This window comes from Mustela nivalis (genome assembly GCF_964662115.1).
Source record: "Mustela nivalis genome assembly, chromosome: 5".
Taxonomy (NCBI): Eukaryota; Metazoa; Chordata; class Mammalia; order Carnivora; family Mustelidae; genus Mustela; species Mustela nivalis.
The window spans coordinates 142,478,253-142,505,162 of NC_139024.1; the positions used below are offsets into that span (position 1 = coordinate 142,478,253).

Below are 26,910 nucleotides of genomic sequence, written 5' to 3' on the forward strand. Positions count from 1 at the left end.
GTTCAAGTTCTCTGCCTTTTCTTTCCCCCATTTTTTTTTTCTCCAAATAGCACATACCCTCCCCAATGGATTGCTGTGTTTTTTTTTTTTTATGTTGAGTTGTATGAGTTCCTTGTATGTTTGTATGTTTTAAATATTAATCCTTTATTAGATCACCTGCAAATATCCTCTGCTCAATTCATTCTTTTTGATTTGTTGGTGGTTCTTTTTGCTGTGCAAAAGCTTTTTGTAGTCCCAGTAGTTTATTTTTTATTTTGTTTCCCTTGCCGTAGGAGACCTATCTAGAAAAATGTTGCTACCTTTGACGTCCGAGAAATTATTGCCTGTGTTCTCTTCTAGGATTTTTATGGTTTGGAGTCTCACACTTAGGTCTTTAAGCCATTTGGGGTTCGTTTTTTTCCTATGGTGTTAGGAAGTGGTCCAGTTTGATTCTTTGGCATGTAGCTGTCCTGTTTTCCCAGCACCATTTATTGAAAAGACGGTCTTTTCGCCATTGTATACTCTTGCTTCCTTTGTCATAGATTAGTGAATTATACAAATGGGGGCTTATTCTTGGGGTCTCTGTTCTGGTCTATTCTGATCTATGTGTCTGTGTGCCGGGAGCACACTGTTTTGATTACTGCAGCTTTGTAGTGTGTCTTGAAATCTGGAATCGTGATACTTGCAGCTATGTTCTGCTTTCTCAGTATCGCTCTTGTCACACAGGGTCATCTTTGGTACCATGTGATTTTAGTATTTGTTCTAGTTCTGTGAAAAATGCCATTGGTATTTTGATAGAGATTACATTTAATCTTTAGATTCTTTTGTGGGCTCCAACTTACACTGGGGGTTCCGGCTCAATTATTTTTTTTAAGGTTTTTTATGTATTTGACAGAGAGCCAGTGCACAAGCAGGGGCAGCGGCACGCAGAGAGGGAGAGAGAACAGGCCCCCTACTGAGCAGGGAGCCCGATGCGGGGCTCAATCCCAGGACCCTGAGATCATGAACTAAGCCGAAGGCAGCCACTTAACTCACTGAGCCACCCAGGCGCCCCTCCAGCTCACTCTTGACCTCCCCATTTTTCTCTCCACCCTCCCTTCCTGACTCTCCCCCAGCCCCCGACTGCCAACCGTGGACTTTGAGCCCTACCACCAGACAGAGCCTGCTTAATCACTGCCACAGCTGTATAGGGTCAAAACTCTGGGACGAACCCCTTCACGGACATGTGTCGGTATCCCCTTCGTGGTTCTGCTGCTGAATCCTGGGCCCTAATCCACAGGGTAACAGTCCTGTTGTTCCCACAAGAACTTAACCTATGTTTCAAAAGAATAATTTCACGCTTAGTGATGTTTCAATGGTTTTTGCCGCTTTTCTCAATCCCGGTGTCATGAACTCAGGACTAGGGGCTCAGCCTTTGTAGTCAGTGTCCCCACATATGTGATAGGAGTCTGTGAGCCCAGACACATTTAACAGCATAAACAGACATCTTACGGACTGTGGTAACCGCCTGTTTTCCCTCTAAGAGTTGTCTACTAGTAGACACAAGCTCTTTAACAGCAGAGAACTTGTCTGTTCTCTTTACATTCTGTTCCAAACCCTGGGCAATGCCTGACACATAGGAAATACTCAAATGATTGCTGAGGGAGTGGGGACTCCCTTGGAATCCAAAGTGTTTAACCTCTGGAATTAGGACCCTGATATCATGACCTGAGCCGAAGGCAGAGGCTAACCCACTGAGCACCCCCAGGCGCCCCTCTTTTTTTTTTTTTTTAAAGATTTTATTTATTTGTCAGAGAGAGAGTGAGCGAGAGCGAGCATAGGCAGACAGAGGGGAAGGCAGAGTCAGAGGGAGAAGCAGGCTCCCTGCGGAGCAAAGAGCCCGATGTGGGACTCGATCCCAGGACGCTGGGATCATGACCTGAGCCGAAGGCAGCTGCCTAACCAACTGAGCCACTCAGGCGTCCCGGCGCCCCTCTTTTTAAGCGTGAATTGATTCCACCGTTTAAAATGAAATCCCAGTGGGTTAGGAGGAGACTCCAGAATGTGCGCTCATCCCCACGCCCCATCCAGAGAGCTAAATTGAAATTCTCCCTCTGTGCCACCTCCCCTTCCCTTTTCCCCCTCCTGCCCCATCCCTGTTACTATCCAGGAATGTAAGCAATTTCCTAAGTGGACTTTGAGCACATCTTTTGGACTTGGCTTGTTCTAATGTCACCGTTCAGAACCGCCCCAATCCCTGATCCTGCTGGACGACCTTGACCTCCGTCTCTGTGGGGCTTCCTTGTGGTCAAGTCTCAGCTCAGCGGCCAGTCCCGAGCTGCAGCAGCCTCCCCTCCGCCTGTCTGGGCGCTCCTGGCGGGGAGGCTGCGGCCCCAGAGCATCCGATGTGGTTTCTACCTCACGCGGTCCGCTCAGCCAGGCCAGGGCTCCTCCTCGGGTTATTCTGTAGAGCAAATCTGTTCCTTATGACCGTTATATCCTCTGCTCATCTAACTGGTCTAAACTTTTTCTCATAATAACCATTTTCTGAAATCATTTAACTTGGTAGATGAATACTATGTAAAGGTCATAATGTTACATAAGAGGCCATGCATTGCTTATTGAAATGAAGAACTAAACATTTAAAATTAATTGCTAAAATATCCCTTTATTAAAAAAAAATCCTGAGTAATAAGTCATTTGGGGTACCACGCAGGCACATATTTTAATGTCTTCGAACCAAATAAGAACAATCTCAACATGCTTTGCCTTAGTGTAAAAATCAATTTATTATACAATAGCCATACAGAATGCTCATCTGTCTACAAAGGAAAATGGCTTCTCTTGCCTCCCTGTCCACCCCAATCATGATATTATGTTCTCAAGTATTTTCAAAGGAAAACCGAAAAGTGACATCCCCATTTTCTAAATAAGGAAGTCCCCAGAAACATCATAAAATGGTATGGAAGAATCAGAATGGTCTCTTACCTACAAAGTGCTGTTCTGCCCATCACAGTATCATTTTTGTTTCACAAATAAAAAAGAATACTTCTTTAATGGGGTTAGGGAGGACGTTCTCTCTCAATATGCCTAAATGCTTCAATATATCATGGCGATGGGTTGAAAATATCACTTCATTTCCATTTAATATTCTATTTTTTAAAAATTAGAATTTTTAACAGGTGCTTATAGTATTATATATTTTCATTCTTATTAAGAGTAAAAGGAAATTCAGTAACAAAGCTTTTGTTTTTCTAACAGTATATATAGGCTGTTTTTTTTTTTTTTTAACTGCTTTAAGAAGGTCACATTAAGTGTAGACATTTTGCTTTTTAAAGTTTCAACACTTAATGACTGGTTACAATAGTTACCTGATCCAGTTTTTGTGGCTAAGATTTCAGAGCTCTGTGTATTTGTATCAGCCCTTGAATGGTTTAAGGCTAGAAGTGTTTGATTAGAACTAAAGACCTAAGGGGAAGCAGGGTCCTGAAGCTTCTAGGTTGAGCTGGGAAGTGCAAACTACCCCAGTTTTTCCCTTTGAGAGGTTTCCCGCTGCCTTCTACTTAGGGCTGGTGGGCTCCGTCACTCTGCTGAAGGATGGTTTCCCTCCTTTCTCGGCCAGTACCAAGTCCAGGGAAGCCGCAAAGCAGCAGGTAAACAGAGCGGGGAGCACGTCCGGCTTCTCCCTGGGTCCCACTTTCCCCCTGGATGTACTTTGAAAACAGATTTTTAGCCCTCACTTGGGACTTAAAACTGAACTAGAGTCCAGTTCCTCCTTGGAGCTTAGTCCAATCCGTGTTTTGCTGCAGAGGAGAGGCCAGAGGCTGGCCCTTCTTTTGGAACGAGTTTCTGGGTGAGAACGAAACTCAGAGCAATACTGTTAGGACGCGATGGAAGGAAATGGGGATGAAGCGCCCTAGAAAAATCAGTTTTCAACAACTTTTTATAAGAGTAAACACCGAGTAAGTGGGCATCAGAAATGCGTGTTGGGCAAAAACGGCCCAGGGGCCCGCACGCTGCACAGGTGTACGCGCAGCGCGCCTGCCCCGCCCACCAGCCCGGCCGGCACCCTCGGCAGAGCAGGCCAGGTCGGGAGAGGGGAGCGGACAGGAGCGGGAAGGGAGAAGACGCGATCCCGGTCTGTGTCGTACCAGAGTCCGCACTCTTTTTCTAAACAGGGAAGAGAATTTTAACACTGGAAATCGAGGGGCCAAGAAGGACAGAAAGGCGGCCCTGGACAGACCGGACCGGCCCAGGCAGCGGTGAGCGCGCCTTTCTGGCCCTTGCGCATCTGACCTCAACGTTATGAACTCCAAGTTGTTTCAGAGAGAAGGAAGGAAAAAGAAAATATCGAATGTGGCAAGTCTTACCGGTATAAATCTTCCTCGCATCTTCAAAAACTACTCTTTCCGTTCTTGGTGCAAGTGAACAGTAAATGTTTAATACTTAGAAAAAAAAAAAACACATTACTGCTGCTCTCTGCTTTTGTGCTTGTTCTCAGGAGAAAGCCTGTTACCTGGGCAGGGGAGGGGTGTGCGGAGTTTGCCGAATTGGCAGTTTTCATTGAGGTTCATTACCAGCCCCTGGCTCAGCGCTGGACTCTGCATCATTCTCCTCTTCCCATTTTCAAAAAGTTAACCTACAAAGCGTGACAGCAGTGTTTGGGGGTATTATCCACAAGCAGGCTCACAAGAAGTAGCGGGCCAACTCAACATCTGTTTTGCCCCAACGGCTCTGACTTTTAAGTATTCCAGTGCCTTCTCCTTCTAGGGAAAAGGGAAGATTCCTGGATAAGAAAGGAAAGAGGCAGCCAGATTTAGATCCTGCTTTCAGAGCTGAGCAGGGTGTCTGTTCACAACATAACCTGGGGGAATTTAACATAGGAGGTAGACAGGAATCTATGAATAGTCACGGAAACCAAAATAAAACAGAGGAACGACTCCTATCCGAAGCCCCTGAGCTAGGAGGATTTGGCAGGTTTTTTCCTCCTTAGAAAAAGGAATTGTCAAAATAAAATACAAATTTCATTACCATATCACTAAGTTGAGACTTAGAGTCTGTCAAATTCCTACTCTACCTTCAAATTTTTGCTAGGTTTTCCTGTTTTCTGTGTTTTAATATTTTCTGGGGTTGGGACAAATGGACTGATGAGGTTATTGCTTAATAAGGACTAAGCGATTATTGCTTAATATAGATGAAGACCCTGTGGTTAGAAGGTAATTGACATTTTGTTTTCAACATTTTAATCTAAAGGAAACGTTTTATTTGAAGACTGGCTTCAGAAAACAAGGCTCCATGTTTCCTGGCTTTGCATGTGTGTAAGGCGTTACAGAGACAGTTTCTGGTGAGGTGATTCAGTTTGTGGGGAGGAGGACAGAGAAGCTGCACCAGGTCTGAGGTGACGTGGTGTGCTGACGGAAGCATTCAGTTAACAGGTTAACCTAATAGCAGTATATTAATACATTCCAGGTACAAATGATTTATAAACTCAAAAGAAATTAGTTTATGCTAAAACATATATAACTTTCAATTCAGTCTTTGCTTTAAAACAAGCGAATCTGTTAGGCTATTATATATGCTTTGTCTGTCACTTGATGTTTACTGTGCTTTCTTGTTGATGACCCCATTAGTGGCGGTGAAGTAGGCTTTGGAGAAACCATTCTTCACTTCTTTCCCAGCAGGTGGCTCTTCCGTAATTTTCTTCACTGGCTTTTTCCGGTATGTCTGTTGGATATGTAGATTTCAAAGAAGGAAAAGGAAAAAGGATTCTTGAATAAGACTTTGTCTCTGACATGGCGCATAATCTAAAACAGCTCATGATATTATTATATGATTATAACATGGACATATAAGAATTTTTGTAATAGGACAATTTTTAAGCTAATGGTTAAAAACAAAAGGGTAAAAACCAAGACAAATCTGAATTTCCATGAAAGGTTATTTCTTTCACCTTATCCATGTTGGTTAGGATTCCCGTGTTATGGGATGAGCGCCCAAATTATTAGTTGGGCATTAGTTGCTTCCTTGTAGTTCCTAAAGCTGAGATACTTTCCAATTCAAGCTGAAAAAGTGCTATTATTTTAGAAGTACTAGTACCTTGGATTCTGGTTTGATTTGAGTTTTGGCATATCCTTCCTAATTCTGACAAAATACCTGATTTCATTTTATTTTTGTCTTTTTTTTTTTTTTTTTAAAGCAATGGTATCAACAAGGGTCAAGGCTGAAATTATAAACTCTAAAGGAGTAAGACTCCATTTGAAGGACAAGTAGGGATGACGTCCTGGGTGCCCATCCCCCACCCTGCTGGGCCACAGGCTCCTCCTCAACACCAAGCACCACATGTATTCCCTGAGCTTTCCTGGAACGGTCTGTGTCTGTTTTTGTTTGGGTGGCTTTGTTTGGTTCCATCAGTGGTTATTTCTTTAGAGATTCTCAAAGGACACTTGTATTTCTTATGAGACAAAGCCTAGCCCTTCCAATTTCAGAAACACAGGGGCTTAAAAACCTGTCAGAGGCTCAGGCTCCTACCGCTGGGCTCTGTACGAAGCCTATGTGGGTTAACTTTCATCAAATACAAACTAAAAAGGAAAGAACCTGTTGTCTGAAGAAATATCCTTGATTATAATTTCAGAAAGTGCTGTTTTGAGTATAAATGTATGTATGTTCTCATTTCTTTTTCATGGAGCTTACTTTCCCTGCCCACCCCCTGGCCCCAAAACACACATAGGAGAGTAATTTAAAATCCACAGCAACCTGAGGCCGGTGCCCTGCTACGGCTTTCATCAGTTTTTTGTCTTAAAGGAGTTTCATTTAAATTGTTGATTAAAAAGAAAATGACCATGAAGAAAAAGCCAATGTGACCTTTCCATGATGGCTGGCCTCAAAAGAATATTTTCCAAATAGTGAGTTTATAATACCACAGTGTTGATATGGGAACAATTTTTTAATACTAAGCTCATTTAGCTTTTGTTTTTTTCCATTCAAACAGACTTCTGCGTTCACTTAGAAGACTTTGGTAGCTTGGTGCAAATACATCAACCAAACGTGTGACCTGACTGAATTCTAATAAAATGCCCACTAGGCTGGAATAGGGGTTATCTTTCAAGGGGAGGATGCGGGGCATGGAATTAGGAATGCAGGTTTCTCTGGTTCCTTTGGGTGCCTCTGTTCCACACAAGTCTGTGCTGTTATTTAATTGCTTTTATGTAAGGCAAAAGCCCAGTCTACTATGTTTTGCCGCTGAAGACTTACAGGTCACTTACCTGCACGTAAAAATTTAAGAAGAGGATGACTAAGGTCAGCATGTAGGAAGACTGGAAGATGAGACAGCCCAGAGGGAAGCCGCAGGGCTTCACCACTGCACTCATGGTGTGCGTGATGGTGAGCACGAACTGCACCTGGTGGGGGCAGGGAGCGGGGTGAGGGGAGAGGCGGCGGGTGAGGCGACCGGGTAAGCCATAGAAAATCCATTTTGCAATGCTATACGTTGAGAACTCGACTTCTAGTACTAAGATTTGCAAAAATAAGATGCTGAAGCAACCCCCCATCCTATCCAGACATTTCACCTGAACCACACTAGTAGGCAGATAGGATTGCCCCCTAGTTTTCTCATGGAAGAGTAGCAGTTGAATTCTTTAGATAAAAAGGAATCGGTTAAAATTAATGTCTGGGTTAAGGCATCTACATTTCAAAGCAAGGGATGCGCTAATTGTATCCACAGAGGACATTTTAAAACACCAGGTTTAATGCTTAAAAGGTTAATTTTAGAGAAAAATGGGCAGCCTCCTCGCCTAGAAGAGCCTCTGTCCAGGATGGCCGATTCCTTTCCTCCGTCCCTGAGAATACTTAGATGCGTCCCATGGAGAAGAGCAGAAAGGGGTGACATACCAGCTGAGCCTGTGTGAGGTATTTCTTCCACCAGAGATACCTGTGCATGGACGGGAACACGGAAAGGCCGTAGTAGGAGTACATGAGGATGTGGATGAAACTGTTGAGGGTGGGTCCGAAGAAGCCTGTAACAGTCCAGTGTACAGTGGAAAAGTTACCGTTCATTTTCATCGAACGAGATTGGTTCTTCCTGTGTGTCATCAGGGAAGATGAGTAACAACTCCGGTACCAACTTACCAGAATTAACTGGTAAGTTCAGTTAAGTTAACCAGTAAGTTAACTCGTAAGTTCACCTTCGTTTCTGTGTTACTAGTCCAGCAGGATTTGGCAAAAGTCGCCAAGATAGGGCAAAACTGGGATGGTTTTTCAGCCAGAAGGTCAACCAAACAGGTAATTCCTGATCTGCAAAGGCTTTACTGTCTCTTACACCATCATTACTGTCCACAAATTTGGGAGAAAACGAAACATTTGCTTAAACCTGGTGGAAGAGTTCCTTTGAAAGAGAAATGCCTCCACTTTTGCTAAACCTGTGATGAAGCATTCTGGTTGCGGGAAGAGGCTGCGGGTATGAGGCTGAACAAAGCTCTGAAGTGTCCAGGAGGGCATGTTGCTGTTTATATTTATGACTCAACCTGAAAGGGACCTAGGAAGCAGGTGCTGCTGGGGGAAAGCGTGGGGGAAGGTCCTGCAGGAGAGATGGCTGGGACAGAAGAGGGGTCAGTGAGTGAGGTTTCCCAGTGGCTGGGCCAGCTCCTGGACTTCTAGGACAAGGAATATCTAAAATCCAGTTTTAGGATCTATGCTGTGCCCTCCCTGCCCCTTCCTTCCTGAAGTCCCTATAGCTGCCATCAACGGGAGGTGACTGGTGTTTCAGGAAACCAAAGGAAAAAACTAAGTTCTATGTTGGCTCAACTAGGAAGCAAAAGAATTTAGCTGCCAGAGGTCAGATGTCAGAGACGGGTTCATTGCTGGAGAGCGGGGTACTCACGGTCGTGAGGATTAAATCCATACATCCACACACAGTGCTTACAACGTGCCCGGCAAAGTGACGACTACTCACATGCGACCTCGGGATCCAGACGGAGCTGACTCCTGCTCGTGGAGGGGCTGTGGGACTAGGGGACCCCTAGAAGCTGGGTTCCCTTGGATGTATTTGTTTTACCTTATAAATTTTGTCATCTGGAAAAGGGGCAGGACATATCTGACTGAATAATACTGTATAAACTGAAAAGTTCTGCACCTATTCCGGTTAACCAATTTAAATTCTCCAGCCTGGTTTTCCAATTCTAGATCAGAGGTCTGGTTAGATAAACACAAATCAATGAATAAGAAATGAAAATGCTCACATCCAGTAAGTCCTTCACAAACGCTGGCTGGAATAACTTTGTACGGGGCTCGGATTTACATGAAAACAGAGTTTCAGAGAACCAGCTAGCATGTCAGTGGGATTTCTTTACTCACCTGAGTTTTCATTACCATGAATGAATGGAATTGGACTACTTGCTGTTTATAATTTTATAATATTTTAGGTTCATGAGAAATTGTCATACTCAGCATCTTAACAGGAATCTGATGTCTTTAAACAGATTATGTGAGACGGTCATTCAGATACTTAGTGATTGTAATGAGATAGCTGATAAACACAAAAAATACTTAACCTTGATAATTCTTTGATATTGATTACAGCACAAGTCTATTGTGGTCTTAACAAAACTGTAGACACTAGATTCGGTCTAGGGGAGGTATAAAAAACTCCCTCTTTCTGATTCCCGCACGCCCAGCAATTTCCTTTACACTCTGGTTTCAATGTATGTCTTCATGGTCACTGATACTTTTTAAAATGTCAAGAATGTTTGGAATACATCTTTAAAACCCCCAAATCATTTTGACTTAAGTTTTTACTTGTTCTGAGTTTTCATAGAACAGTTTTAGATTTGGGGATATAAGACAATCAGAAAGGACTGCTGTCTCTTTTGCAGGTCACAATGGACCCATTAGTGAACTGTGAAATTGCTGTAGTGAGAGTCATAAGCTTTATTAAAATGTGCAACAGAATTAACCACAATAACAGAACCCAAAAGTGCATCCCCCAGAACTAGGGGAAATAGTTTCTGAAATTCTTGTTTCATACAAAGTATATACATGTAAAGAGACTGGGATATTATGTGTATTGTAGTTCTCAGTTTAAAAAAAAATACTGAAAGCCACAGAGAGATGTGGCCTTAATTCTTCAGAGTGGGAAGAGAGCCCTAGGAGTTGAAGTGACCCCAATCTGAAGCACTGCTAGGTGGAGACTGTGGAAAGTGCCAGATTTATTTCTGCAGGTGTCCTTGAGCCCCTAGGGTTGGGGTACAATTGCTCCAGCTGGGGTACATGCTCCTGGCCCTCAGCCTTAAAGATGTTTTTAAAATTTACAATACTCAGATTTTGCCAGAATCAAAGACCAGATAGCTAAACGGCCACTGGCAAACAGGTGCTTCTCTGTGTAACAGTGCAGCCAAACCCCCATGGCTTCCCTTTTCTCTCTCTCCTGATCCATGTGCAATATTCAAGACATAGAGGTCTTAGAAGACCAACGACGGAGACCTGAATAATCAGTGAAAGCACTTACTTTGCCCACAAGGTATCCAGTTCAAAACGCACCACCAGATGTTAAACATGGAGGCATGATGGTATACGTGAAGAAAAGTAATCTGGCTGGTTTTTTTCCGCAAGACAAAGAAAATTGTGTCCAGGAACTCTACTGATTTGGAGAAGTAGTACCACCATAACACCTTGGCTACCTGTAAGGATGTGGAAACAGGAAAGAGAAAAGGTGAGCAATGAAAATGCCCATCCTGCTGCCCTACCTACCTCTCGGCAACCTGGGGGACACTGGGCTTCACTAGTGTGCATTTCTCTCTCCATCACACAAGCACCTTCCCGGCCTCTCTACCTCCAGCTTCTCCTTATTCCCAGCAATCCCCCCCACTCTAGTGAAAATGAGTCAGGCCTCCAACATGCAGATCTGATCAAGGGAGTCCTGGGCACCTGCAGAGCACAGGTTCTTTCCCTGGTTTGCCCTGGCTGCTATTTCCAGCACCCCTCTCCGGCCACACTCCCCCATTCTCGGGGCTCACCCCTACTCTTTGAGCACACCACCCTACGCTGTCCAAGTGCTCTGCTTCCTCTAACTGGGCTTCCTTGCACCCTCCTCCCCACATCCGTGCTCCTTTCCTCTGGAATTCTACCTAACCCTCTGCTTGCTTTTCTTAGGCTTCATCAGCTGCTCCTTCATTTGCATTCCCCACTTACGTGCTGCCTCTGCCCTCAGTGAGGAGGACAGTGAGGTGAGGATTAGGCACAGCCAGCCCACCACACAGGGCAGGAAACTGCCCATCTCTGCTCCATGCTTGGCACTCAGATCACTACTGTTCCTCAACACTGGGTTTACATTTTTTCCCCCTCTTTCTCTAACCTATGTATGTTTTTATCTCTTAACTGTTACAGGGGCCTGGAGCCATCTGTATACACGCACACTACATCTTTCACGTCTTCTCCTCAGATTTAAAATCAAGATGGCGTATGAAGTGTTGACCCACAGCACTGTGCACCTGAAACTAATATTATCTGTATGTTAACTAACTGGAATTCAAATAAAAACCTAAAATCAAAATGCTCTTCCTCCTCACTGAAGTGGTGGGTCCGGATTCCCCCTTCCCTTCCCTCCTGAGCCCCTTACAAAGTCTCAGGTACAGGGCAAGTACTTGAAAGGTGCTGGGGTTTTAGCGCTAACATTGAAACATGAGGGAGTGTGGAGAACAGGGACTTTGAAGCGAGACCATCTGCTTCCTGAGAACATAATAAGGTGTGGTGGCTTCCACCCTAATGTTGGAGGGTCTAGTTAAACTTCACAGACATCAAGCCAAATAGAAATGTAAAACAACAACCCTTAGAGACTTGTATGGTAACCCAAAAATGTAATGGTCAGTGAGAGAAATAAATTAGAAATAAAATGGGTGCCAAAAAAAAAAATGCTTTGGTGAGTGCTGTGAAGTGTGTAAACCTGGTGATTCACAGACCTGTACCCCTGGAGATAAAAATATATGTTTATAAAAAATTAAAAATTAAAAAAGGATGCAGAGAAATCTATATACCCTATTCTGTATTATAGCTTTGAAGATTTTTTTAAAAAGAGTTTAAAAATGTACATCTTAAAGACTTTAAAAGACTTCTATCTAATAAACACTTTTTGTTATGGAAATTATCAAACACCCAAAATTCAAGGACAGTTAAGTTTAAAGACCCTGTGTATCTATCACTAAGCTTCAGAGTTTTCAATATGATTCCAACTTGTTGAATCGGTTCTATTTCTAAACATTTTTACGGGGGTGTGGCATTATTAGAAGCAAAGGCAGAGGGACGAACAGGCTCCCCAGTGAAGTGGACATGGTGCTCTATCCCAGGATCCCGAGATCAAGAACTGAGCTAAAGGCAGACGCTTAACCCAGGTGCCCCATTATGAAGTTTCTCCATTCACTTTTCACTCAACAGTTTTATCACTTATGGATGACTGCTGAACACAGCCACTGTTTCACTAAGACTTGCAAAAGGACGATTTTCTAATTCTCTCGTTAGGTATTTTCCCTCTTCTATAGAGAAAAGCTTTTCCTCTATTTGGAAATTCACATATGAAAAGCAAAGATAAAGGTTTCTTTCCCTTTAACTTTTTTCCCCTAGAAGGAGCTGGTGTTCTAGCAACCTTCAGACAGCAACAATGTGTTTTTTAGTATCATTTTAAACTCAAGGTTTTTAAATAAATGTATCTCAGTCCATTCCAGTCAGTAATCTTTTTGAATTGTCCCATCCTGAGCACTGGGAGTCCCCTTCAAGGTGGCTCCTAGATCTTTTTGTAATGACCTGAGTAGTCCTGGACAGCTTGCTTACTTTCTGTCACAAGATGTCCTGGATTCTGCTTATACACTTTTCCCACCCCAAACCGGGAATTGGCCAATTCTCTAAGAACCCTAATCCCTTCTGGTGGAAAATTATATTTAGAAAGCACAATCTGGGTATTCATGTTCATTGCACCGGGTTGTCAGAGACTAACTAGGCCTTTTCTGGAGATAAGAGCTAAAAAACACATTTGTTTTTAGAATAAAATTCTGACATTTCCAATTTGAAACTGATTAATGTTAGAAAAGAGATACTAATAAAAAAGTTAAACTATGTTTCAAATAGTAATTGTAATGATATTAACATTATGTACTTATTCTACAGTATACCTATAACAGTCTCCAAAAAGCAATACCAATATTTTCATTAATAGAAACAAACAAACAAAAAAATACAGTGTATTGTTAAGATATATCCCCCTCAGGAATTTCAGTCAAAACACTATGTTTTTAAGTCACTTGAAATAATTCTGTAGGTGGTTATGTTACCAGCTTCATATATGGCTCTATTCATTTATTTTAGTTTCCAAGTTCTGGAAGGAAGGCTGCCTTGCTTTCTTTTCAAACTTAATTTTGTTTCATATTATGTAAAACAAGTAATGGTTCCCAAATCAAATATTACACCAGGTACATTCAGGGAAGTCTAGCTCCCATTCCTATCCCCCTCTGCCTAGTTCCTTCTCCCAAAAGAACACTTTGTTAGGTTTTGGTTTCTTCTGTTTCTTTTCATAAACAAACACACATGCACATATTCGTATCACTTCTTGTACTATACTATAAACAGTCTGCAAGTTGTTTTTGTTTTGTTGTTTAGAGAATGTCTTGGAAATTAACAGTATAGAGATCTTCCTCCTCCTGTTTTGCAAAGGGTCCATTTCTGGATGTGCCCTGGTTTATTCAGTCAGTCCCCTATAGTTAACTGGGACATTTGGAAAATATTTTTGTTACCAAGTGTTTCTATTAGGAGGACTCTTTTTTTTTTTTTAAGATTTTTTTTTATTTATTTGACAGAGAACACAAGTAGGCAGAGAGGCAGGCAGAGAGAGAGGAAGGGAAGCAGGCTCCCCACTGAGCAGAGAGCCTGACATGGGGCTCGATCCCAGGACGCCGGGGTCATGACCCGAGCCAAAGGCAGAGGCTTAACCCACTGAGCCACACAGGTGCCCCAGGAGGACTCCTTTTCTTATGTAATATCCCAGCCCCATCCTCATATCTGGAAGGAGAAAACCTCTTCTCCTTATCAAGGAGAGATGCCTGCAAATGGTCAGTTAGCGTCTCAGGACTCACCCGGACATCAGCTTCCCCGGCACTGGCAAGATCTTGACACTGTAAGTTGTAGCCTCCTTCCCAGCTGGAGAGAATAAGCTGCCAAAGAAACAAAGGAGGAAAAATGAATGCTAAAAATTTGGAAGGGAGCTGAATTTTCTATTCATGTTCCTGGCTGGTGTCTATACAAGGTCTGAGTAGGAACTCCCCAGCACTTGAGTTTCTCAATCCTGTCCTCAAACACATGTGATCAAAGGATTTCCTTCTTGCTGTTGAACAGATACCAATGGTTGTATTTCTGATTTGGTATAATTTACTTCTAACCTTTACAGTGACCCTAAGGAACAGAATTTGGCTACCATTTGAGTAACAATATCTACTCCCATATTTCTATAGGTGAAATGTAGAATTACATGTAAACATCTGAGGAAACACTAAAAATTTTTTCAAAGATTTATTTACTTGTTTGAAAGGAAGAGAGAGTGGGGGAAGGGGCAGAGAGAATCTGAAGCAGGCTCTCTGCTGAGCATGCAGTCTGACCTGGGACTTGATCTCATGACTGAAATTATGACCTGAGCCAAAATCAAGAATCTGACACCCAACCAATGGGGCCACCAAGTATTTTTTAATAATTCTTTAATATTATTTAATACTTTGTATTGGCTTATACTGATCTTAACTGATCATCACCATAATTTTATGAAGTACATACTTATTACCATTTTACAGATGTGAAAACCAGGGCTCAAAGGTTTTTAAGTCATTTTTTTATTGTGTTTATGCTGTGTTTATAACTGATTAATATCTATATCCTTCATCATGCTGAAAAAACAAAAGGCTCTACGAGGGTCTGTGCCTTTTTGCCCATCTTTGAATCCACTGTTCCTTGCCCAATGCCTAGTCCATAGAAGGCACTCAGTAAGTATATATAAGAAAATAAAATTTTTATAATTCTTTGTGGAAAATTTTGCCAAAAAAATTCTGTCTTTTCTATCCTGCTATTACTGCAAAAACTCAAAATTCTACAATATAAAGCATGTATATAAGTTACTTTCCCCTTCATTTAATTTATGAGAGAATGTTTAACCTTTCCAACTTAAATAATATGGAGCAGGTAATTATCTACAATTGCTGAATGAAAAATATCTCTGGATATGAAAAGAAACCTATACATCTGACGAGTCTGACAAGGCCTTTAAATATTCAGTAATTGTGTATATTGTGAAATGATCACAGGAAGTCCAGTTAACATGTCACATAAGGTACCAAAGGCCTACTATTTGTGGCTGTTCATCAGAGATGTGTCAAGGTACAGCTCTGTTGAAATACATACAGAGTCCGGAGGAAGGGGATGTTAAAACTGAACATTAGGAACAGCTGAACTACTAAAAAAAAAAATTTAGATTGTCTAAAACTACCTGACAATTTAAAATTTAAATAGAATTAAGCAGTTGGGGCTCCTGGGTGGCTCAGTCAGTTAAGTGACCGACCCTTGATTTCAGCTCAGGTCATGATCTCATCAGGGTGGTGGGATGGAGGCCAGCTGTGAGGCTCCACATTGAACAGAAAATATGCTTGAGATTCTCTCTCTCCCTCTGCCCCTCTCTGCTGGAGGCTCTATTTTAAAAAGGAGAGAGAGAGAAAAAAATCCTCCAGTGACTCGCCATTATATTCAGAATAAAAGGCAAACTCGGTTTCCAAGACCCTCTATGAATCTGCCATCTCTCCACATTGTGGATCGCCCCCTCCTCTGGCCAGGGTGTTCTAGCTGCATCTTTATGGTCTTTGAACACCCCGAGTTTGTTCCTGCCTCAAGGCCTTTATGTTTGCTGCTCCTTCTGCATAAACACACTCTCCCCAAATCTTCATATGCTTGATTTTCATCATTCAGTGTCAAGTACCACTTGCTCAGAGAGGTCTTCCTGCCCCGCCAGCAGCCCAGCACTCACTGCTGCACAAGGGAAAGGCCATGCTGTAGAATCTGGAATAGACTCTGACACAGTGTGGGAAGTCCACACGTATTTCTTTAAAGAATGTTAATAATTTTAGCAGTACAGTCCTAGCCTACGCAAACCTCTGAACTGTGCCTAACAAGTTAACAAGGTTAAATCAACCCATTACTCAACTAGCAGCTATTAAATATAACCCAAAAGTGTCAAAGACCTTACGCTTGCCCAGGAAGAGTCTATAATCAGAGGAGACTAAGGGGCAATCAACAGTAGTGATTTTGAATCACGAGGTACAGAAGTGTGCACAGAGCAACAGCAGATAAGCAGCAGATAAAATTCATAGCGGGGAATGGGCTCAGGGCAGATGTCCCCACCTAAAAAGGAGCAGAAACCATTTATTTGCTTGAACACTAACGTACTGTCCGTTTCTTTAATGGTGAGTAGTATGCATTTTATTATTTATATAGCATTTTCACATTTACATATATAACTCCATATTTACATATATAACTCCTACTGTTTACTATCCTTTGAGGTTTTTAAGTCCAGAAATTGCATGTAACCCATCTTCCTATCTCCTTGGCTTATCAGTACCAGTCACAGTAGGGAACGGGTGCTCATCAAACGCTGGCCAAGCAGAACTGATAAATCCTTATAGCCCCCTCTTGAGTTCCGGAGGATAAGCACGGGATCTCCATCTTAAGGGTAAGTTGCCTAAGGGTCAAAGCCTAAGTAACTGCTCTCGAATTACAGGGAGTGAGTGACCCACACGTCCAGCAAGTGTTAGAGATTCTGGTGTCGTCAGACTTTCAGGCTGTTCTTCTGCCACAGGGGCTGCTTCTGAAAACAATCCGGGAAAGATAGTCTGGTTCTTCCCAGAGAAATCTTGCGAGCTCATCCCGTGAAGGGAAACTTACCTACTTGAAAAGCTCACTAAGAACTCACCTTTCAGGGGCACCTGGGTGGCTCGGTGGGTTAAGGCCTCTGCCTTCGGCTCGGGTCATGATCCCAGGGTCCTGGGATTGAGCCCCATGTCCAGCTCTCTGTTCAGCAGGGAGCCTACTTCCTCCTCTCTTTCTCTGCCTGCCTCTCTGCCTACTTGTGATCTTTGTCTGTCAAATAAATAAATTTAAAAAAAAAAAAAAAAAAAAAGAACTCCCCTTTCAGAGTGAGGTAAATCAGGAGAAGTGATGGGACAGGACGGGAGAGTGGCTTTCCTGACCCTGGACTCGATCACCGGTCTCTGATCACGGGACGCTGGCGTGGAAAGTGATGGCTACGAACCGTTCTCAGAATGGCGCAAACCCGAACAAGGCACAGGTTAAACTCTGTGGAGGCTCTCGATGTCAGGCAGGGGATTATGTTCTTTTAGAATTCGAGGACCAGGAAGGAAACTACACTCATGTCATAATCAGACATTTACACCTGGACACAAATGACTTTAACCTGGCTGTTCCCCCAGGTTTGCTGGTGTCCCTGAGGCTGCTCGCTGGAGCGGGTCTCTTTGGCAGTTTTTGATTCTCCTTCGCAGGGATCTGAAGCAGCCTTTGGTTTACAGGCAAGACAATTGCTACTTGTTTTCTTGTAGAATTACTCGGGTTTGGCACGCTGCAAAGGAATGGGCGATGTGTGATGTAATGGGGGCAGCCAGAGCCCGGCTGGAATGGCAGCCGGCCTCCGCCATCAGTCCGCGCAGTCCGGAGAAACAGCCCCGCCGCTGTCGCTGACACAGACACCCGAAGATGTGGGCAGTGGTCTTGGAGGGACTATGTATTTGTATTTCAAACCAACTGCATTTGATATGTAAGTTGCCTTAGAAACTACTTTGTCAGTCATTCAATAGCGATCTGGTCTCAGGCAAATCATGTACCTTTTCCAAGCCTCAGTATAAATCTGTAGAAGGAGAAAATCTGAACATCTGAGCTTTAAAGACCCAATCATATCTAAACTGTGATTTTAAATTACAATGGAAGACTAAGGACTAAAGAAAGGGGCCTAAGTTGGGATGAGAAAAATTCAAGTTAGAAACAAAGATTTCCAAAACTTCCAGAAAGAATATAAGCAACCGCTGAAACAGTTCTGGAGACCTTAAAGAACAGTACTGAGAGCGAGTGTGGACAGCTTGCTGGGGCGCTGCCTCAGTGGCCGTGGCTCCATGGGATCACTTACCTCTGCCAGCATGTACACGGAGAGAAGCGTGATTCCCAGATTGTACAAGGTGAGGGTACCCTTGAGGGAAAGAGCAGGTCTGGTCTTCATGTATTTGTTACCCAGCCATATGGAAAGCAGATACAGGACAGTAAGAAAAAAGGTGGGAAGGTAAGAGTCCAACATGAACCATCCTCGGACTCGGGAATCTGAAAAGAAACAGAATTCTGAGGAGCGGCACTTCTGTTTAGTTATAAAGTTTTACCACATATATTGAAAACATTGGGGGGGGTCTTTTTTTTTTATGGGAGCCTGATACATAACTTAAGAGTGTCAGGAGTACAACAGGATTCAACATTTGCAAATACACTGCAAAACGATGACCACAACAAAGTCTAGTTAACATCCATCACCTTAGTTACAAAAATGTTTTTCTTTGATGAGAACTTTAAAGATCTACTGTCACGTTTCTTTGTACACACTCAATCCAACAAGGAACAGTAGGACGTGGCACTGACTAAGCTGGATTTAGGTTACGGTTCAGAAGAACCACACCATGGGGGCGAGAGTAGTTAAGGAAGGTTTCATGGAGCAAAGAGAACACAGAGTGATAGGGACAAGTAATTAAGGTGGGAGGTAGTAGTTCTAGCAACTTCTTTGGAAGAGTTACAATGTTTATTCACTCTAACTCAATAAATAGGAAGTACTACTATGCCATATGTGGGCAAAAACCAGCTCAGAAAGCCACAATAACTTGCCAAGACCATACAGTAGTGGGCAGCAGAGCTGGGATCTGAATTCCTGTCTGATGCCTAGCCCACAAGACCTGCCGCTGTCTCCTCTGGGGAAGTCTGAAGTAGGCAGGAGAGAAGAGAAGGGATATCAATAGTATATAATACCGCATAAAACCTACATTCCTTGGAGCCTGCCAAAGACCTCTGAGCGGTACGCCAGGCAGAGCTCAGAGTTCAGCCGAGCCAGAGCGGTGGGACTGCACTGCAAGCAGGGGAAGCTCAAGAAGGCAAAGGAAAGACTCGGAGCTGATGATGCAGATGAGTGGGCAGAGAATACAACAAAGGACCTAAACCTGACCATGGACTAGAAATATAAACAGCCAGGAGGTAAGGACCAAGACACACCAAGTGTTCCTTACTCTGGAGAGTGAACACATAAAAATCTAAATAAAATACACAATATAGTTCTATAATATAATTAGTAACATTTGAAAAGAACTATAGACACAAAGTGATTTCAGTTCTCTATTCTGTTCTTTTTTGTTGTTTACATAAAGAAAATAAACTGGCCCACAATTATAAAAAATAGCATGCTGTGGGACATCTGGGGTGGCTCAGTCAGCTAAGCAGCAGCCTTCGGCTCAGGTCATGATCCTACAGTCCTGGGATCGAGTCCCACACTGGGCTCCTTGGTCAGTGGGGAGCCTGTTTCTCCCTCTGCTTGTGCTCTCGGTCTCTCTCCCTGAAAAATAAATAAATTAAAAAAAAAATAGTGTGCTGTTTGTAATCTCTGCAAAAAAAGATGGAAGGAGCGGATTTTTCTAGCAGATCATGCCCTTTCTTCCTGTCTCTGCTTTTCCCCCTTCTCTGCCCCCTTCCTGCTCCATTCTACCTACCCCGCACACCCCAGCTTCTCTTACTCCACCCCACCCAACAGACAGTACTGAGGAAAATGCCTTCTCAAGCCATCACTGTCCTATCACCTGTTCTTTAAACCACTCCAATTGTGACAGAGATAATAAGGAAGGAAAGGGGTTCATTTCAGTGCCCATGTGACTAACAGAGATTACCTGTCAACAACTAGCTGGTAAGCACTGGTCGTAAAGGTTTGTGCTATGTGCCTGCCGCTTCCTAATGCCTGCCTCCGTATCTAAATCCTACGCAGCCTCTCAAGACCAGATAAAGGTCCTGCCTTTTGAAGGGAACTGTTTCCTAGAGCTCTCTCATCACTACAGTTCCTTATCTGCATAACAATTCTCATTTTAGAATTAAGATATTATGACTGTAACTGTTATTGCAACTAACATTTAAGAGCACTAAGCCTTTCTATATGCATTCGTGTATTTAAATCTCAAAACAATCTAACGATACAGGTGACATTTCTAACAGTCTTACTGAGGTATAGTTGATGTACCTGCACATATTTAACATTTACAATTTGATGTGTTTGGCTTTAAGCAAACACTCACCATGCCATCACCACAGTCAAAGTAACAGACATATCCACCATGTAGGAGATAATATTATCCCCAGTTAAAGTCTGAGAAAAATTGAGGCACAGAGAGTAAAAAGGTTAAATACTTGCCCTAAACTGCTACCCCACCTCCTGTTACAGTGTTGTGGATTGAACTGTATCCCCCAATAGATAGGTTCTAGGCCTAACTCCTGAAACCTTCGTGTGACCTTATTTGGAAATAGGGTCTTTGCAGATATGACCAAGTTAAGATGATATCATACTAGATCAGGGGGGCTCTAGCCCAGTGACTGTCTTATATAACGAGGGGAGATTAGGACACAGGGAGGAGAAGCCGTGTGAAGGGGAAGGCAGAGACTGAGGAGATGCATCTCCAAGCCAAGCAATGCCAAAGATTACACCAGAAGCTGGGAGAAAGGCAGGGAACAGACTGTTCTCTAGAGCCTCGGAGGGAGCACGGCCCTGCCAACACCTTGATTTCACACTTGTAGCCTCCAGAACTGTGACAGAATAATTACTGTTGCTTTAAGCCATGCAGCTTGCGGGGCTTTGTTACTGAAATCTAGAAAACTAGAAAACCAGGATACATGGTTTATTTCCTTGTTTTCCACTTGTTTCAGATGGGGTAATTTGACCCCCCCCCCCCAATGGTATATGCTCTGTGAGACAGGACCTAGGCCTTCTACTCTGTCTCACTTATGCATCTACTTAGATCCGAGTTATTAAATATAGATCAACTGGCACAATGAGTCAAGCACATATTACAAAATGAATACAGCACCTGAAGTTTTCTTTTGTCATTGTCTTGTAAATGTTTGTCACATTTGTCAACGAAGACAGTAACTGTCCCAACCAAAAGACAGGAACAAATACTTATAAGATTATCTTTCAGACGTGAGGGTTAGCTCTGCATCGGGGTCAGGTATTCGCCTGGAAGAAAAGCCCTTGATGGGAATATGGAATCAGTAAGTATGGAAAAGACGAGGGGACACCCAGAAGTCTACAAGGTGGCCTGCCAGTCACCTTAAGCTTGTGCCATTTTTAGGAAGAGGAAAATGGATTCTTGATGGCCCAGATGCTAGCCTCCCTGTCATCGTGGAAGTCACCTGATCCAGTTGTCAGCTGTCCATCTTACAATTCCCTCACTACAGAAGGACCTCCCATAAAAATGCTCAGAGCTGAGTATACGACTGCAACCCTATCCGGGACCCCCATCCACATAACTCCCGCTCACCGTGATCTTGGTAAACACAAAGCTCAGTGTGAACCCGGGTCAGAGAGACTGTTCCACTCTCTAGTGGCAGTGCCAAATATAGAAAGCCACAGTCCCCAAGAAACCCTGCATGCCCAAGTGAGAGCACTGTGCCCTCTGCCTGAACCGTTCCCCTTCCCACCCACGAGAACTGCGAGGCAGAGAACACAGTCGAGCTTCTGAGATACAGATATCCTGCCCTGCCTACCCACACAGGGTTGTCACAAAGATAAAATGCGGGGGGGGGGGGGGGGGGATCGTGTGAGAAGCTTTTTCAAAGCTCCATACAAAGGCGCCTGGGCTGCCTTGGTTAGTGGAGCAGGTGACTCTTGATCTCAGGCCCCACGCTGGATGTAGGGATTACTTAAAATCTTTTCTTTTTTAAGCTCTGAACAATTGCACAGTATCATTATAATAAAACTATACAAACAGCCATTCATTTAGGAAAGCTTCTAAAGCCTACACAGAGACTGAGGTGGCCTAAGTAATCTCCACATGGTTCTGTTTAGATTTTTGAGAGACGGGAAAACGCCATTTCCCTCCACCTCTACCCAGCAGGGCTGGGGAAATAAGAGAACCAGAGAACTACAGAACTGTTCCCACAGTATGAACCAGCCGGGCTCATTCATCTGCAAGCTGCGAAGTGTGACTAAGAGGTCCGTGGTGCTGGAGAAGACCGTGCTCCGCGGCGAGGTGGAGGTGACCAGGACTGCAAGAGCGCAGGCGCGCAGACGCGCAGACATGGCAGCCACAACCCGGGCGCAGTGAGCGCGAAGAGGGGACACGCAAGCGCACAGACTACTGCTGACTGCGCATGTGCGGAAGGTGCGTGTTGAGTGGGTGGTGCAGAAAGGAGTGGAAGTCGTGGAGCGCACAGGGACAGCCACAACCGCACTGCAGTTTGCCCTTGCTTGCGGCGGCTCCCAGGACTTTCACCCCAGGAAGACGGAGGAGAACTGAGGCTTTCTGGATGTCCTGGGAGAAGGATATCAAAGGTGAGGGAACTTAAATCTCTAAGTGTTGAGCACTATCCTGTTGAAAAGACACCAGAAGTGAGGAAACCCTCTTCCACGAGAAGTTCTCGAGTAGCTTACTCACCTCGAGGTCCAAACATATTGTCCAAAAAAGCATTGATTTCATCATCCAAGGCCTTTAGGTGCTCCTGAAAAGGAAAAAAATGATTAAAGTGGGGTTTTTTTGGGGGGGGGGATGAGGGGGAACTCTCAAAACAGACCACTACCAACAGAACAGCTACCAGAATCTCCCAGTCCTAGCTTCAGGGACTCTCGGATGCAAAACCTTAAGGAAAATGGACGAGTTAAATGCAGCCTCACCATTCATGAGCTTGTGTGGATTTGGAAGGAAATAATTCCTTTTTCCTTTCCTTAGGCAACAGGAGTCCTGGAAAACAGGCTTGGTACTTTTAAACACTGAAGGGTTATTGACCTTAATTTCATTTCCCTCTAAAATGCTTAGAGGCATAAGCTTTCCCATAAGCAACTTCTATTGTTACTATTAACAGAGGTTGTGTGCAAACAACACGGAGGGTCTGTACCTACAGGATATAATGTAATTGTTAAATGAAAATTCAGCTGAGTTGTATTTTACAAAGTTGAATCTAAAGCTTTAAAGAGGACTAATTTTTCAAATAAGGAAATTAAGCAGTACAGCTATTTTTTTTCATAACCTTCATATTTTGTTTTCAAAACTTTTTCTATTACATGAATATTTATTTAATACCATAGTAAACAGTGTCACTAGGGTCCATCAGATTATTATTGTCACTTTAACTGGATTTAGGTGGAGACAGGAGAATTTCTGTTAAGAATCTTATGGTTGCTAAACTGGCCACAGGCTCTTGGTTTAGCTCCTGTTCACTGCTCAAAATATCTGCTAAGGTGTTCCCTACCCCTGCTCAACGGTCTAGAGCACCACCTCAAGCAAAGGGAAGAAAAGGCAAAGCCAGGGTTCCTAGCAAAGGGATGTTTGAAGAAAATTCTGGGATCAGTAGATGGGTGAGTTGAGTGTGACAGCCCTCAGGACGTTCATCTAGAACATTCTGTATAATCAACAGCGGGAATGCAGTCAAAGCATCTCATTCTCAAAGAAAGTCTAAGTGCCAAAGAGGAGAATTAACTTATTGGCATTTGAGAAGATCTGTACTTTTGGTGATTGGCACCTATCATTTGGACCTTTTTTATTTGTGACTTTGATCCTGAGAAAATTTCCAGGAAACTTAGATTTTTGGGGACTTTAGGAAGCTTGGGAGAGTGGATGAGGATTAGTGGCTGACATCTGTTAGCACCTATACCTGCTGGCCATGTATTAGGACCTTTATTATTTCATTGTAGCTCTATAAAAAGTATCTGGGCTCAATCAAGCTTGGAAGTTTCTAGTGTTTTGATTTCCATGAAGGACATCTTGGGAGACCTCTAGATTTGAGAATGGTCACCTACCTCACATGACAGTGTGACAGAGTAAGAGTTGTGCTGCCATTAGAAAAGAGCAGATCTGTCCTGAGGCCTCTCACTCTTAAGCAAAGAATGTTAACCTCACTGATGAACCCACCCTCCTAACAAACACCAATGCAATCTTCCTTTCATTGCCACATCCACCTACACATGTTTAAGCTTTTTCAGTCTGTTTGCTTTGTTCAAAATCCATTTTCTTACACCTGTAGGTCTAAAAAAACTCTAAACTAAAGGTTACAGAGCTTATATTGGTTCTATGAGGTTGCAGAAATTTAGTCACAGTGGAAGACCAGAAATAAAAGAGAGGGGAGGATATGGAGAGAAAGCAGAGTGGAAAAAAATGAGTTACAAAGGGCATTCCACACCATTACCCTGATAACAAAACCAGAGGACACTACAAAAACAAAACAACACAACAACAGCAAAACCCTGGAGGCCAGAATCTCTGATGAACATAGACCCAAAAAATCCTCAGCAAAATATTAGCAACCAATTCCAGCAACACATTAAAAGGATAATTCACTAAAATCAAGTGGGGTTTATTCCAGAGATACAAGGGTGGTTCAATATTTGCAAATCAACTGGTATATCACATTAACAAGAGCAAAAATTTTTTAAAAATGTGATAATCTCAATAGGCACCATAAAAGCATTAGACAAAATACAACACTCATTCATGAAGAAAACTCTCAACAAAGTGGGTTCAGAGGGCCATACCTTAACATAATAAAGGCTATATTTGAAAAATCCACAAGGAGCTAACATCATCCTTGACAGTGAAAAGCTGAAAGCTTTTATCTAAGATCAAGAACAAGACAAAGATGTGTACTCTCATCACATTTATTCAGCATGGTACTATGAAGTTGTAGTAGGAATCAGGCGAGAAAAAGAAGCAAGAGGCATCCAGATTGGTAAAGAAGAAGTAAAACTGTCACTATTTGCAGGTGGAAAATCCTAATGAATCCACCAAAATCCATTAAAATGGATAAATTAGTAAAGTTGCAAGATACAAAATTAACAGTATATATTATATACTATTATATATTATATATATATATTATATATTATTATTATATTATATATTTCTATATACTAATAATGATGTAGCAGAAAGAGGAATCTAAAAAAAAAAATCCCATTTACAGTTGCACGAAAAAGAATAAAACATCTAGAAATAAATTTAAACAAGGAGGTGAAAGGACCTATACTCTGAAAACTAAAAGTCAACTGATGAAAGTTGGTAAGACACTGATGACACAAGCAAATGGAAAGATACACCATGCTTATGGATTAGGAGAATTAATATTATTAAAATGTCTATACTACCCAGAGCAATCTATAGATTCAATGCAATCACTATCAAAACACCTATAGTATTTTTCACAGAAATAGAAAAATACTGAAATTTGTATGGAACCACAAAAGACCTCAAACAGCTGAAGAAATTTTAAGAACAAAGCTAGAGGTATCAAAATTCCAAATTTCAAGCTATACTACAAAGCAACTTTAATCAAAAACAGTATGGTACTAGTATGAAAACAGACACAGAGATCAATGGAACAGAAAAGAGCCCAGAAATAAACCCAAACCTATATGGCCAATTAGTCTATGACAAAAGAGGCAAGAATGTACAATGGGAAAAGACAGTCTTTTCAATAAATGCTGCTGGGAAATATGGACAGCTATATGCAAAAGGGCAAAAGTGGACCACATTCTTACACCATACACAAAACTAAATTCAAATGGATTAAAGACCTAAATGTGAGGCCTGAAATCATAAAACTCCTAGAAGACAACATAGGCAGTAATCTCTTGGGCACTACTCTTAGCAAAATATTTATGGATCTGTCTCCTTAGGCAAGAGAAACAAAGCAAAAATAAACTGGGACTATATAAAAAAAGATTTTGCAGAACAAAAGAAACCATCAACAAAACAAAAAGACAATCTACTGAATGGGAGAAGATATTTTCAAATGATATATCTAGTAAGGAGTTAGTATCCAAAATATATAAAGACCTAACTCCCCACCCAAAAACAAATACTCCAATTTAAAAATGGGCAGAGGATGTGAACAGACATTATTCCAAAGATATACAGATGGCCAAAAGACACATGAAAAGGTGCTCGACCTCACTGTCAGGGGTAACTAACTGAAAACACAAGGGATATCACCTCACACTCGTCAGTCGGCTGGTATCAAAAAGACAAGAAATAACAAGTGTTGGTAAGGATGTGGAGAAAAAAGAACCCTCACACACTGCGGGAAATTAAATTGGTGCAACGATTGTGAAAAACAGTAGGGAGGTTCCCCCCCAAAGTTAAAACTGAAATACCATATGATCCAGTAATCCCATTACTGGACATTTACCCAAAGAAAACAAAAACACTAATTTGAAAAGATACATGCACTCCTAAGTTTATTGCACCATTATTTACAATAGCCAAGTTATGGAAGCTGCCCAGCTGTTCATCAACACATGAGTGGATCAAGAAGATGTGGTATATATATATACAATGGATTATCATGTAGCCGTAAAGAGAGATCTTGCCATCTGCGACAACATGGATGGACTTAGAGAGTATAATGCTAAGTGAAAGCAGCCTGACAAAGACAAATACCATATGATTTCACTAACATGTGGAGTCTAAAACACAAAATTAAAAAAAAAAAATGGACTCTAAAATACAGAGAAAAAATTGGTGGTTGCCAGCAGGGAAACAGGTAGGGGATGGGCAAAATACACAAGATTAAGAGGTACAAACTCCCAGTTATAAAAGAAATAAGTCACAGAGATGAAAAGTACAGCATAGAGAACAGTCAATAATATTGTAATAA

General features: G+C 42.4%; 1 protein-coding gene across 1 annotated transcript in view; it reads right to left on the reverse strand.

Annotated features, from left to right (window-relative positions):
* Window positions 1-2,652: 2,652 nt before the first annotated feature.
* ELOVL2 (ELOVL fatty acid elongase 2) overlaps window positions 2,653-26,910 on the reverse strand; it is a 63,484-nt gene continuing 39,226 nt past the window's right edge. The window contains exons 2-8 of the mRNA XM_082730184.1: window positions 22,701-22,764; window positions 18,164-18,351; window positions 14,067-14,144; window positions 10,457-10,628; window positions 7,846-7,970; window positions 7,221-7,355; window positions 2,653-5,682 (exon numbers count right to left, since the gene is read on the reverse strand). Of these exons, the coding sequence (XP_082586310.1) occupies window positions 5,557-5,682; window positions 7,221-7,355; window positions 7,846-7,970; window positions 10,457-10,628; window positions 14,067-14,144; window positions 18,164-18,351; window positions 22,701-22,764 (888 nt within the window). The 3' untranslated portion in view covers window positions 2,653-5,556. The remainder of the gene's footprint in view (window positions 5,683-7,220; window positions 7,356-7,845; window positions 7,971-10,456; window positions 10,629-14,066; window positions 14,145-18,163; window positions 18,352-22,700; window positions 22,765-26,910) is intronic.